Below are 14,788 nucleotides of genomic sequence, written 5' to 3'. Positions count from 1 at the left end.
TTATGACTTAACTTAAGCTGTCAGAGCTTTTTATCTTTCATTCTGTATGCCCTATTTTCACTCTTCCTCGGTGGCTGGCAGGCTGGTGGCTGGCTGACTGGCCCTGGGTGTCTCCTTCTCTTTCTCCCTCCTTGCTTCTCTCTCTTCTCTCATTCTCTCAGCTCTGCCTGTGTCCCGTACCATCTTACCTCAGGGATGAGGATGTGCAGTGCATTCTCAGCCAGATCCTGCAGATGCAGCAGATGCAGGCTCAGGGCCTCTGAGAACACAGCTCAGCCGTTCAGTCTCATGCTTCACTTCTGCAGATCAAAGCCTCAGAGACAACCTTCCCAGACCCCAGAGTATGTACAGGACTCATCATGCACTGGGGGCCCAGCCTGGGACCTTGCTGTCTTAGTTAGGGTTTCTATTGCTGCAACAAAACACTATGACCAAAAGGCAATTTGGGGAGAAAAGGGTTTATTTGGTTTATACTTCCAGATCATACTCCCTCATTGGAGGAAGTCAGAACAGAAACTCCCACAGGGCAGGATCCTGGAGGCAGAAGCTGATGCAGAGGCCATGGAGGGTGCTGCTTACTGGCTTGCTCATCCTGCTTTCTTATACAACCCAGGGCTAGCAGCCCAGGGATGGCACCACTCACAGTGGACTTGGCCTTCCCCCATTGATCACTAATTGAGAAAATGTCTTACAGCTGGATCTCATGGAGGCATTTCCTCACCATTTCCTCACTGAGGCACCTTCCTCTCTGATGGCTTTAGCTTCTGCCAAGTTGACATACAAAGCCAGCCAGTACAACTTGTCAACTTGACCCCTTGTCAACCTGACACATAAATACGTCACTTTTAAAGCCACAATACCTCCTTTCTTATTCATCCCCAAGACGTCACATTAAAAATATAAATAACTTTAAAAGTCCCACAGTCTTTACAAATTCAAACACATTAAAATTTGAGTCCCACCGGGCGGTGGTGGCGCACGCCTTTAATCCCAGCACTCGGGAGGCAGAGTCAGGCGGATCTCTGTGAGTTCGAGGCCAGCCTGGTCTCCAAAGCGAGTTCAAGGAAAGGCGCAAAGCTACAGAGAAACCCTGTCTCGAAAAACAAAAAAAAAAAAAAAAAAAAAAAAAATTTGAGTCCCTTAAAAATCCAAAGTCTCTCAACTGTGAGCTCCAGTAAAATACTGTTTTACTTCAAGAGGGAGAAATCAGGGCACTGTCACAATCAAATCAAAGCAAAACAAAATTCCAAATGTCCAATGGCTGGGATCCACTCACTATCTTCTGGACTCCTCCAAATGTCTGGGTCACTTCCCCAGCTCTGCCCTCTGTAGCACACACAGCTTGTCTTCCAGGCTCCAGCTGGCTGCACTCCACAGCTGCTGCTGTTCTTAGTGGTCATCCCATTGTACTGGCATCTCCAAAATGCTGGGGTCCTCTCTGCAACTGGGCTGCACTTTCACCAATAGCCTCTCATAGGCTCTCCTCATGGTGCCAAGCCTCAGCTTCTTTGTATGACCCCCTTCGATCCTGTGCCTCAACAGCTTTGAGGCAGCACCTTTATCAATGACCTTTCCTGGCCTCTCACAGTGCCAAACCTCTCAGCTGTTCCCCAGGACCCCTTCAAGTCACCACCTGGGTGACTTTGACACATTACCAAGTCCTGCTGCCAGCACAGGGTACCATTTTGCTGCTTCTGGAACACAGCTTCTCTGTCCTCTCAGGAAACACTTCCCAGAAGATTTTCCCTCAGTGATTCAGCTCTCTTCTTAGTCACCGATAATTTCTTAGCTCGAGCTGACCAGCATCAAGTATCCCAGCAAAGCAAAGTTTCACTTTAGTAGTTCTGGTCCCTTGTTAGTCACAGCTGATTCTTCAACCCCAGCTAACCGGGAACCACAGGATCTTAATTCAAAATAACAAATGGCCCTGATAGGTACTTCCCTCTGAAATGTCACAAGCCAGGCCCCCAAACTTGGTACTGCTCTCAACATTCTTGTCTCCCAAGCACCCACAGAACATCCGACCATGCTCTTAGTTCCAAAGTCTTGCCACAACACCTCCAAAAACACTGGCAGGTTTGTCACAGCAATACCCCACAATCCTGGTCCTAACTCATCCTAGTTAGGGTTCCTATGTATTATTTCAGTATGTAGGGTTCAGTATGTATTATTTCATGTCTGTGAAGATTTCTCTTCTCTGCAAAGGCTTTTTACCACATTGATTACATTCATAGGGTTTCTCTCCAGTATGAATTATTTTATGTCTGTGAAGATTTCTCTTCTCTGCAAAGGTTTTACTACATTCATTACATTCATAGGGTTTCTCACCATTATGAATTCTTTCATGACTGTGAAGATGACCCTTCAATGCAAAGGCTTTACCACATTGATTACATTCATAGGGTTTCTCACCATTATGAATTCTTTCATGACTGAGAAGATGACTCTTCAATGCAAAGGCTTTACCACATTGATTACATTCATAGGGTTTCTCTCCAGTATGAAGACTTGCATGAGCATGAAGATGACTCTTCTGTACAAAGGTTTTACCACATTCATTACATTCATAGGGTTTCTCTCCAGTATGTATTATTTCATGTCTGTGAAGAAGACTCTTCCATGCAAAGGCTTTACCACATTGATTACATTCATAGGGTTTCTCTCCAGTATGAATTATTTTATGTCTGTGAAGATTTGTCTTCACTGCAAAGGCTTTACCACATTCATTACATTCATAGGGTTTCTCTCCAGTATGTATTCTTACATGACTGAGAAGATAACTCTTCAATGCAAAGGCTTTACCACATTGATTACATTCATAGGGTTTCTCTCCAGTATGAAGACTTGCATGAGTATGAAGATGACTCTTCTGTGCAAAGGTTTTACCACATTCATTACATTCATAGGGTTTCTCTCCAGTATGAATTATTTCATGTCTGTGAAGATCTCTCTTCTCTGCAAAGGCTTTACCACATTCAATACATTCATAGGGTTTCTCTCCAGTATGTATTATTTCATGTTTGTGAAGATTTCTCTTCCCTGCAAAGGCTTTACCACATTGATTACATTCATAGGGTTTCTCTCCAGTATGTATTCTTACATGACTGAGAAGATGACTCTTTTGTGCAAAGGCTTTACCACACTGATTACATTCATAGGGTTTCTCTCCGGTATGAATTCTTTCATGACTGAGAAGATGACTCTTCTGTGCAAAGCGTTTGCCACATTGATTACATTCATACGGTTTCTCTCCAGTATGAATTTTTAAGTGAGTGAGAAGATGACTATTATATGGAAAGGCTTTACCACATTGATTACATGCATAAGGTTTCTCTCCATTATGAACTCTTTCATGAATGAGAAGATAACTCTTTTGTGCAAAAGCTTTACCACATTCATGACATTCATAGGGTTTCTTTCCAGTATGAATTCTTTCATGACGGAGAAGATGATTGTTCCCTCTAAAGGCTTTACCACACTGATTGCATTTATAGGGTTTCTCTACAGTATGAAACCTTACATGACTATGAAGGCTTCTGTTCTCTGCAAAGGCTTTACCACAGTGATTACATTCATAGGGTTTCTCTCCAGTGTAACTTCTATTATGTATTATGGGACATGCAAAGGCTTTATCACATTGCTGAGATTCATACCTTTTCTCCCTAGTTTGAATTCTATGTACTTGATGAAGACTGTGACATGCAAAGTCTTTATATCTTTGATTATAATCACAGGGTTTTCCTTCCAAATGTGTTCTTTGGTGTTTTAACGACCAATCACATCTAAAGACTTTATCGCATTGATTATATTCATATAGATTCTCTTCATTATTGGGTATTTGGTGTGTTTGAAGATGCCTGTAATGGCTAAAGCCTTTGGTAGATGACTCACATTTATTATTTTCTCTTAACATATGAGTTTTTTCACATCCTTGAAGAGAACTTGAAGAACTAAGAGTTGGACCACACTGATTGTATTTATAACATTTTCTTATACTGAGAGCCTCACTACATATACACAGTGAACCCAAAGAGAGAGATGTATTTCCATATTCCTGGTACTCATAAGGTTTTTTTCCAATGGAAGTTTGTTGATGAATTCCCACTGAAGTTGGAAAACCAGTTAATTGTAAACTTGTATCACAGTCATCATGTCTTCTCATAGTGGGGACTACCATATACCTTCCACTTGTTCTGAGAGAGACAGAACTACAATGCTTCTTTCCATATCCCTTATGCTCACATGGATTGTGTCCAGAGGGACAGATGACACACCTGCTAAAGGAAAATAACAAAGGGTTTTCACATTGCATTCCCATAGTCAAATGTTTTGTTTGTCATACAGATGTGGAATAGAGATTCATGTTTCTACATCTCCAAGTCACTCATAAAGTGCTCCTCTCATTAAACTATGTTAAATCAATCACTACAAGAAAATGAAGAACACTAGCTTTAATAAGGAAGCTTTACTTATAAAAGGTCTTGGACATACCCAATCTCCTCATCATTGTGTATACCTTATATGATAAATGGAAGGCATGACAGTAAGTGGATGGACAGTCCTCACACATGGCTAAGATTGAACCTGTCACATCTGTTGTGGCATGTTTCCTTGTCTTGTCCTTAAATGTGTTGGTGGAAATGTGTGAATGGTGTGGCCACATATGTGTGTCTCTGACAGGTTTTGAATGCCTGAGTTTATATGTTCTGAATGTGTCTTGCTAATTGGATGTTTTAAAACCTGTAAGGCTTGTGACTCCAGATTGAAACTGTGCTGGAGAACATCACGTGGTCTACCACTACTCTAATTACAGGCAGCCAGCTACCTGGGCAGGTGCAATTTTGGCTAAGGTCGGTGGATTTTACTGGTCCAGCTTTTAGAGATAGGTTAGCATTAGAGAGGATATAGAACCCTGCAGGCATGTTCAACTCCCTCCTCCTTCACTCACCCAACCTCCACTGTCAGTGAATTTAGACTTAAAACTGTTCATGCCTTAACCCACGGCCATAGATTTTTACCATGACACCAAGATATAAATCTGTTCCAGTAGTTTTACATACATCTGAAAGTTCCTAGGAAAATGGTTCTGATGCTTTGTAAAGAAGTCTGGCCTGATGGAAACTAATATCAGTTTCCAGAGCCTATTTTTGACCGCACCCATTTTGAGCATATTCTTACTGCCTGACCAAGGCCAAACCGGCAGGGCCCTCCACATACACCAGCCCCTGCAACAGCTCCAAATGCAAACCAAGCAAGTGCACCAACTGGAGGAATAATAACAAGTTGATTTCACCCAACTGCCCACTCATAAAAAGATCCATATCTCTTAACTCTTAAGACACATTCACAGGATGGATGTTCTCTCAACTCCAGGGAAACAGCAGATGCTATGGCTCCAGTACTCCTGGAACACATCATCCCTAGATTTGCCATGTCGTCTCCTCAAGCTCCTGGGATTTCACTGCTGATACCACCTCTCTAGGCATAAGTGGGCAACTAACCAGCAACTGAAACCTAGATTTCCAAGATGTCCCAATTAAGGGCATATCTGCCCTCATGCTTCACTCATTCACCCTTGACTCTTTTGTACAACCAGGAAACTTTTCAGTTCCATTCTTTCTGGCAGTCTTCCTACTACCAATGGGTAGCCCCATTCAGAGGACCAGTGATAACAATAATCTATTTTTTTCTCCTAGCACCCTGCATTCTGTCTCCTCAAGAACAGATTGTGTGCCTGGAGGTGGTGGCACACACCTTTAATCCCAGCACTCAGGAGGCAGAGGCAGGCAGACCTCTGTGAATTCAAGGCCAGTCTGGCTACACAGTGAGTTCCCAGAAAGGTACCAAAGCTACACAGAGAAACCATGTGTCAGGAAAAAAAAAACAGATTCCTGAGGTCTCCTGGATGGCAGCTTTCCAAATGCTGCTCCACCCATAACCCCTGCTGAGCATGGGCCTATACAAATCCTACCCACTCCCTCCCCACATCATCCCATGTCAGCAGGAAATAGAGACTTGAACCTGCACCCATATAGACCCAAAAAGGTTGAAGTTTGGAATCTCCAGTTCAGGGAGGCCCATTCCACAAAGCCCACTACTAGCGGCTCCTCCCCCTAGGGATGTCTGGGACCATACCCATGCCTACTGGCTATTTAAGACCCGGCCCATAGATCTGCCAGGGGTGCTCTCCTATTCTGTCTCATGCCTTCCTGAGAGACCCTGGAGTGCTTTGCTTTGCTATGCTCTGTTTTTTAAATCTGGATTTACTAATTTGGTTTGATTTGACTTATTGCATCAGTGATGGAGGAAGCCAGCAACTGGGAATCTGATATTTATCACAGACATACATACATACAAGCTTGCACATGAAAATTACCTTCCAATTCTTCTACAGCACTGACAGTGTTCTTCAATATTATGGTCTTCCCATTTGTAACCTAAAATACAGTACCAGAAAATGTATGTGATATATTACTGGAAATTAGGCACACTTGAAATTACTATCTTTCATCAAAGTTACTACCATGCCTGATTTATTCACCAGATTCTCCCCCTTTCATATGTGAAATCACAGAAGAGCACCAATCCAAAGAAAAAAGCTTGTCCCCTTAAGCTAAAAAGTGACAGAAAGCTCATATACTTACCTATACAAGTGAGGTTCCAGTAGGTTTCCAGCATCACATCTTTGTAGAGACTCTTCTGGGAAGAATCCAGCAAAGCCCACTCTTCATGAGTGAAGTTCACATGCACATCCTCATAGGTCACTGCATCCTAAAATATCCCATATATATGTTCTTAATTGAAATGATGAGACTGAATTGCAAATGTACACTTCATTGAGAATATATTTATATAATTCTGTGTGCTCAAAACATTCAATGACATTGGTCAGTAAATTTCAAATGCAGTCACCAACTCATTTTAAAAAGAAACATCAAAAGAGAATGACACCTTCCATTCCAGTGCCTAAAGAATAGAATACGGCACAGCAGGAAAATGCCCAACTTCTAGTTTAAAAAAAAAAAATTGAGCAGGGCAGTGGTGGCACACGCCTTTAATCCCATCACTGGGGAGGCAGAGCCAGGCAGATCTCTGTGAGTTCAAGGCCAGCCTGGTCTACAGAATGAGATCAAGGACAGGTACCAAAACTACAGAGAGAAACCCTGTCTTGAAAAAACAAAAAAAAAAAAAAAATTACAGATAAGGCATAAAGTACTAAGCCAATGCTGTCTCTTCTCTTGAATGTCTAATTAAGGCAATTTCCAGCAAGCCTATAGCCATCATCAAATTAAATGGAGAGAAACTCAAAGTTATTCACCTAAAATCAGGAACAAGACAATGCTGTCTGCTCTCACCATGTCTATTCAATACAGATCTGGAAGTCTTAGCTAAAGCAATAAGACAACTGAAGGAGATCTAGGGTATAGAAACTGGAAAGAAAGAAGTCAAAGAATATTTATTTGTAGATGATGTGATAGTGTATGTAAGTGGCCCAAAATATTCCACAGAGGAACTCCTATGGCTGAAAAACACTTTCAGCAAAGTAGCTGGATATACAATTATCTCACAAAAATAAACAGCTCTCCTATGTACAAATGACAAAGGAAATAAGAAAGAAAACGGGAAGGACACCTTTCAAAACTGCCTCGAATTATATAAAATATCTTGGGGTTACTCAAACGAAGCAAGTGAAAGGCTTGTATCATAAAACTTCAAGCCTTTGAAGAAAGAACCTGAAGAAGATATGAAAAGATGGAAACATCACCCACACTCATAGATCGATAGGATTAACATAGCAAAAATGGCAATCCTACCAAAAGCAATCTGCTTGCTCAATGCAATCCCCATCAAAATCCCAACACAATCTTTACAGACCTCAAAAGGACAATCCTCAACATCAGATAGAAAAAAAAAAAAACCCAGCATAGCTAAAGCAATTCTGAACAATAAAAGAACTGCTGGAGGTTTCACCATTCTACACTGCTGTACTACAGAGGTATAGTGATAAAAACCACATGGGACTGGCATAAAAACCAACGCATCCATCAGAGAAATAAAAATGAAGACCCAAAAGCCGGGCGGTGGTGGCGCACGCCTTTAATCCCAGCACTCGGGAGGCAGAGCCAGGCGGATCTCTGTGAGTTCGAGGCCAGCCTGGTCTCCAAAGCGAGTTCCAGGAAAGGCGCAAAGCTACACAGAGAAACCCTGTCTCGAAAAACCAAAAAAAAAAAAAAATGAAGACCCAGGCATAAATCTACACTCCTATGGACACCTGGGTTTTGATAAAGAAGCCAGGAATACACACTGGAAAACAGCATGTTCAACAAATGGTGCTGGTCAAACTGGATGTCTGCATGTAGAAGAATGCAAATAGGGCTGGAGAGATGGCTCAGAGGTTAAGAACACTGGCTATTCTTCCAGAGGTCTTGAGTTCAATTCCCAGCACCCATATGGTGGCTCACAACCATCTGTAATAAGATCTGGCTCCCTCTTCTGGACTGCAGGGATACATGCAAACAGAACACTGTATACATAATAAATAAATAAATAAATCTTAAAAAGAAAAAGAAGAAGAAAAAGAAGAAGCAGAAGAAGAAGAAGAAGAAGAAGAAGAAGAAGAAGAAGAAGAACACTGCAAATAGATCTATACTCATCATCATGCACAAAACTTGGGGCCATACTCATCATCCTGCACAGAACTCGGGTCCACATTTATAGGAGACTGTATGGGAGTTGAGGATTTAGCTCAGTGGTTAAGCACTTGCCTAGCAAGCTCAAGGCCATGGTTTCAAGCCTCAGCTCAAAAAAAAGAGAGAGAGGGACTGTATGACCATGCCCTGTGTGAAATGTTAGCTGCTGAGTGCTGTATGCTCATACACAAGCCACAGCCAAATGCCCAGTGTCTTAATCCTCTCACCTGATTGAAGTGAGACAAACAGATTTACAGTTACCACCATGAGAGAGTTGTCCAATCAGAAATTTGAGTGGCTCAGGCTAACCTCCCCAAACTGTACATCCACCAATTTGGTTTTCCTTCATTCACATGGAATGAGTTAATGCATACTGGGAAACTACACAGAAAGGCACTCACCTGCCCAATCATGTCCTTTTTTATAACAGAGACACCTGCAGCTCACTGACTTAAACAATCTCCAATCTAGCTATGGCCTAGTCTGTTTCCCCCTGTGGTATACACAATAAACTACTCCTTCTCCTCTGGTCTCAATGGAGAAGCCATGCTCCACACACAAATCCTATTTCTGTTAGTGCAATGGACAGCCATGACTCCAATGGGTAGTTACTTTTAGAAGTGTGTGTTACTTGCAGGGTGGTGGTGGCACATGCCTTTAATCTCAGCACTCAGGAGGCACAGGCAGGTGAATCTCTGTGAGTTCGAGGCCAGCCTGGTCTACACTGTGAGTTCCAGAACAGCCCAGGCTACACAGAGAAACTCTGTCTAAGGGGGAAAAAAAAGAAAACAAAGTGTGTGCTGCTGCAAACCTTTAATCAAGAATTGAGGAGGATGAGTCCCGAGGACAGCAGCATCATTGCCCTGTGGGCCTAAACACTGGGACCAAGGCAAAGAGAGTCAACATAACAAACCTTATCTTAAAATATTGTTCTGAAAGCTGGAAGGTGTAACTATTTTGGAATTAATGTGCCTTCCCAATGAGAAATCATATCACACCCTTAGAGATTAATTGAGAAAACTCTCCTTAGGAATAGAAAGTCTCCAGCTCTACCTAACACACAAAGAGCAGCTGGCTAGGAACAGATTTGCCAACTTGTACATACAATAGGCTTATGCACTCCACATATACTCTCAATCTGGAGAAATGCTGATTACTGCCCTCCTGCTAACATGGCTTGCTCAGTTTGATTCCTTATAGAACTCAGGACCACCTGCCCAGGGTGGCACCAACCACAGTGGGATGGGCCCTATTACATCAACCACTAATCAAGAAAATACCCTATAGGTTTACCTACAGACCAGTGTGACTCTACCTTGTGTCAAGCTGACCAAGGCTAACCAGCATACCTACTGAGTCATCTCACAGCCCCCAAAGACAGATTATTAAGCAAACATCAACTCTCTTAACACTTGCTTTTCAGCATGTACATGTGCACACACACATAAAGTTTTGAAAATCTGTCAAGTTTAGGACTGGAGAGATGGCTCAGCAGTTACCACTACTTACTGCTCTTGTAGAAGTCCTGGGTTTGGTCCCAGCACTAACCTGGTGGCACACAATCATCACTAAATCCTCTTGCAGAGGATCTGATGCCCCCTACTACCTTCTGTGGGCACCAAACACACACACGATGAACATACATTTATGCAAGCAAAACAGTTACACACATAGGATAAAATAAATAAACAGCGCTAATTAAAAATACACACCCGTGCTGGGAGCAGTGGCACACACCATTAATCCCAGAGGCAGAGGCAGGTGCATCTCTGGGTTCGAGAACAGCCTGGTCTACACAATGTTCTAAGACAACCAAGGTTACACAGAGAAACCCCATCTAAAAAATTAAATAAACAAATAAAACCATATCCACATATCACTTTTATGTCACCATGGATAAAACAGCCAGAAATACATTGAAATGTGACTAATATCTGTAGGCAAAGCTATAAATTTGTAATAAAAAGAATCAACGAACTAAATAAAAGGAGAGAAATTCCAGGATTGCGGACAGGAAGCCTCAATATCATTTCAGTACAAAATTGAGCTACAGATTCAGCAACAGTACAGTTAAAAAGTCCAACAATTTTTCATACCAACAACAGAAAATTGATGACAAAGGTCATCATGAATGGAAAAATGATCAACATAAGATTAGTTAAATAAACGGCACACACTCTGACACCATCTAAATTTAAAACTTCTCATACAGCTGCAATGAAGACTGTACTGTCTGGGAAAGAATTAAGAGATCAACAGAACAGGGGAGCAAACTTAGAAATGAAAACCCAATTAATATGGAGTTAATTGTGACACAGGAGGCCAGGAAACCCAGAAAGAATGGCCTTACTGACACACGTGACTGGACCACCCTGGCATCTACATGCAAATGTGTTACTGATACAGAATTTACACCCTGCACACAATTAACTGCGGACAGATCTACCTACACCTGAATGTTCAGTGACAAGTGCAGAACTTCTAGAAAACACTAGAGACACCAGGACTCTGAGAGTTAGCAAATCTGCCTTCGGTGGAGACAGTAAAAACAGCGCATACACGCTCCCTGCACCATAACTTTGGCAACAAGGATGTTTCCACACAAGGTTTCCCGCCTCCCATGCTCTGCGCCTGCGCACCGGGGGACGCCAAGTAATTACTTGGTCCGCTGGTTCCCGCCCAGCTTCCGGAAGTGGCATGGCCCTTATGTGACCGCACTGTGTTGGGCGGCTGTTTCCCACAGCCCCAGCACCCCACACCGGCTCCCGCGACTCCTCCCCATATGGGGAAGGCGGCCCCTCGCTCACCATGGCGGATTCCGAACTCGCCCCGCTCCCCTCACAGGTCCCGGCAGCGGGTCACAGCGCAGCACACAGAACACCAGGATCTCCCTTCCCCAAACTCAGAGCCGCAGGAGCCTTCACCAAGGGGGATCGGAAGTACGCGCCCACATTCTGACTGGAAGTCCATCGGGAGGCCATGATTGGCTAGTGATGCCTGAGTGACAGAGGCATCTTCCTTGGAGACAAAGTGCAGTGAAAAGCTGTAGCTCTATAATTCCCAACTGTCCCAGACCTCCAGAGATTGGCATTGAAGCAGAAACTTGCACCTATACTGAAGAGTCGTCCCTGAACTTGTCCCTCACTCAGTAGACAATTCTCCATCTGCCCACCGGGTCACTCTAGCATATGAAGATCATTAAACAATGTGCAGTGGAGTGATCCCCCTCCCTCACAGCTGAAATGGTACCCAGTCCACCCAGTTCAAATATAAACCACCTGATTGACATTCACCAGGCACCAGCAATTTCAGTAAGGAACACCCACGACTGCTCACACCTCTCTCAGCTGCACCTTGCCATCCAAACACTAACACTTTCCCAGCTTTCTATGGTGGCACTGGCCTATCATGCCAGCACTTGGGGAGGTGGATACAGGAAGGACATCAAAAGGTTAAACCAGCTTGTGACCTGAAACACCAGCAATTAGGGGCCCCAAAGGGGAGGTGTTCAGGGTGACAACCTGGAATGAGAAGATAGAAAGTTATGGAGCAGTACATATTGCATAAACTGATGGCTCATGCTAAGCAAGTTTATTAAGTACAGCTCTCACACACCATTTGAGAGGGGGCAGGGCAAGAAGAACACAGGCGACCTCAGGCTGAGCACCTGGTGGCCTAGGGACTGATAGCCACACCCCCTCAGGCTAAAGAGTCTGGAACCCTTGATTCCTTCAACACAGTGGCTCAAATTCCAGAACAGACTTCACCATGTCCTTAGGCTAACACACAGAACTAGTGTCCCTTGGATGATTTCATCAGGGCCTCAGAAAAAGCCTTGGATGGACAGACTCCCAAAGGGCCCACCTCCAACCTCAACAAACAAAAACACATATGAAAATGGAAACTTGCTTTTGTGGAGGAGTTTTACCCTGTGTCCTACCCGCAGGCCTTCCACTGAAGTTTCCTACAAGCCACACTAACACTTGAATGGCAAGTTCTGCTGCAAGCCACAGGAAAATGTAATGGAATTCAGCTACTATCACTAAAGCTACTACTTGGAAAAGTCAAGGACTTCTCCAAAGGTCAAGCCATGGCTTAAGAAGTCTTGGTGATATTTTAGCTTTCATATATATAGATATATATATTAGTCGGTTCCTAAAATGATTTACATGTGTGCTTCTGAGGAACTCCTAATACTGTATTTATCTAAAATGCCTATCAATCATCCAAGGCCGAATGAAACTACACCTGTCTTTTAGGTCAGGCACATAGCTTTATTTCTTATACAATTTAGGGTGAGACCCTCCTTTCTTATACAACCTTACTAATAGACCCCTAACTTCTTACCTAACCACTTCTAGGAATGTAGACTGAGCACATAGATCCCCTTTTTGATATACGAACCAGTTATTATCACTCAGTTGACCTCCTCTTTCACCACTCCATTTTGGGTTGTAAAAGAAAGCCTGGTGGTCACTGCCTGAGAAAATTCTTACCTGCCTTGATGACCCCCTAGAATTCAAGCCTGGTGACCTTGCTCGACCAGGGGATTGCTGTGACTTGGGTTTATAACTGGATTCCTGGGAGACTTAGGGGGGACGTGGAGAACTGAGAGACAGAGAACAGAGAGGGATAAGGAGGTTTTTGACCAGAGAGAACATGTGGATGAGATGGAAGATGAGGAAGAGTCAGATGGGGGAGTGCTAGCTGGGTAAGAACGAGAAGAAAAGGACCTAGGTGAGGCAGAATTAAGATGAGAGAATTAAGATAGAACTTCGAGGGAGCAATAGATGAATATAGAGAGAAATCTGGCAAGAAAGGAGCTAAAAGAGAATAGAAGCTTGTAGAGAGAGAACTGACACAGAATAATAAAGTGTCTGGACTAAGGAGTTCATGTACATGGATTCATTTCTTTTCATCAAAGATGAATTATCAGCTGGTTGGAGATTCTTCCAGGACTCTGGGAGGGGACTATCGAGGGGATGGACCCCCCCCATAGTCCTCAATAATGTTCAATCTGGTATATGATAGGATTTATGGATCACATAATCTAGTTTCCCAAGACTACTCATTTGTACCTCAACTTGGAAAATAACAGGTGGAGTCACATGCTAATGCTGATTATAGAATGGCTGCATGTTGGGAGCACAGAGGTGTCGCAGGCTTTCTTTTGAGCCAACAACCAGCTCCCACATCATGACACAGAGACTTATTAGTTATGAACGCTCGGCCTTATTTTATGCTTGTCCCACTCGCTCTTATGACTTAACTTAAGCTGTCAGAGCTTTTTACCTTTCATTCTGTGCCACGGACTGGGTCTCACTAGGAACACCAGACCGAGGGAGAACAGGTTGAAGGTACTCAGGATAAGTGAGATTCGGCGAATGAAAGATAGACACAGACATGAGAGTATGCTGTGAAACTGCTGCAATTTTACTCAGATCAAGCAGAGTTTTTTATACAATCATTTGATGAAACATGGCAATCAGCCAGTGGGGCAATAGACATAGAATCAACAATGTGGTCACACAATTTTCTCAGAATGATTAATAGATCTCATGAGTACAGGCTTTATTTCCTCTATTGTGATTCCTCATCCAGACAGAGAACATTACGGCCCTAGCTGAAGTTTTCCTTCTATGTAATTATGAAACCTTTGTTTTGTATCAAAATTAAACCCTTCCCACCATCGTTCTAACCATGGTTTCATTTGTGTGAAAATATTTAACCTTTGCCTGCAGGTGAGAAGGCATCAGGGGGGTTGGGACCTAGCTATTCTTTCCATGAACTGTAATTTATGCCATTCTGTTTTCATACTATTATGATTCACCCATTGGTTCCCATGTTTATCATAAGCTCCTGTAAAGGGCAATGGCTCCAAATAATTATTGTATCTAGGATTAAAGTTAGGGGTTGTCACCACCGAACCTTGATGAGAAACTCTATTTGTCCCTGGATAATTCTTGTAGGACTGGCTAGTTCCTATAACTGCTTCCTTGCAGCTGCTGTTGGCTGCGCATGTGGATTGCTTATGAGTTCCTGGACTTTTACTTTCATTCTCTCTTTGCTAGAATCTTCGTCCCTCAGAGTCATAAGTT

At 43.0% G+C, this 14,788-nt stretch overlaps 1 protein-coding gene across 1 annotated transcript in view; it reads right to left on the bottom strand.

Annotated features, from left to right (window-relative positions):
* The window catches only part of LOC128115839 (zinc finger protein 658B-like), a 47,640-nt gene extending 40,874 nt beyond the window's left edge, over positions 1-6,766 (bottom strand). Inside the window, 4 exon segments of the mRNA XM_052746933.1 lie at positions 181-188; positions 2,311-4,277; positions 6,377-6,437; positions 6,645-6,766. Coding sequence (XP_052602893.1) covers positions 181-188; positions 2,311-4,277; positions 6,377-6,437; positions 6,645-6,678 — 2,070 coding nt within the window. The 5' untranslated portion in view covers positions 6,679-6,766.
* Between the last annotated feature and the right edge of the window lie 8,022 nt (positions 6,767-14,788).

The sequence above is a fragment of the Peromyscus californicus genome, unplaced genomic scaffold, assembly GCF_007827085.1.
Source record: "Peromyscus californicus insignis strain IS unplaced genomic scaffold, ASM782708v3 Scaffold_1__1_contigs__length_55948999, whole genome shotgun sequence".
Taxonomy (NCBI): Eukaryota; Metazoa; Chordata; class Mammalia; order Rodentia; family Cricetidae; genus Peromyscus; species Peromyscus californicus.
This window is presented reverse-complemented; position numbering and strand designations above follow the sequence as displayed.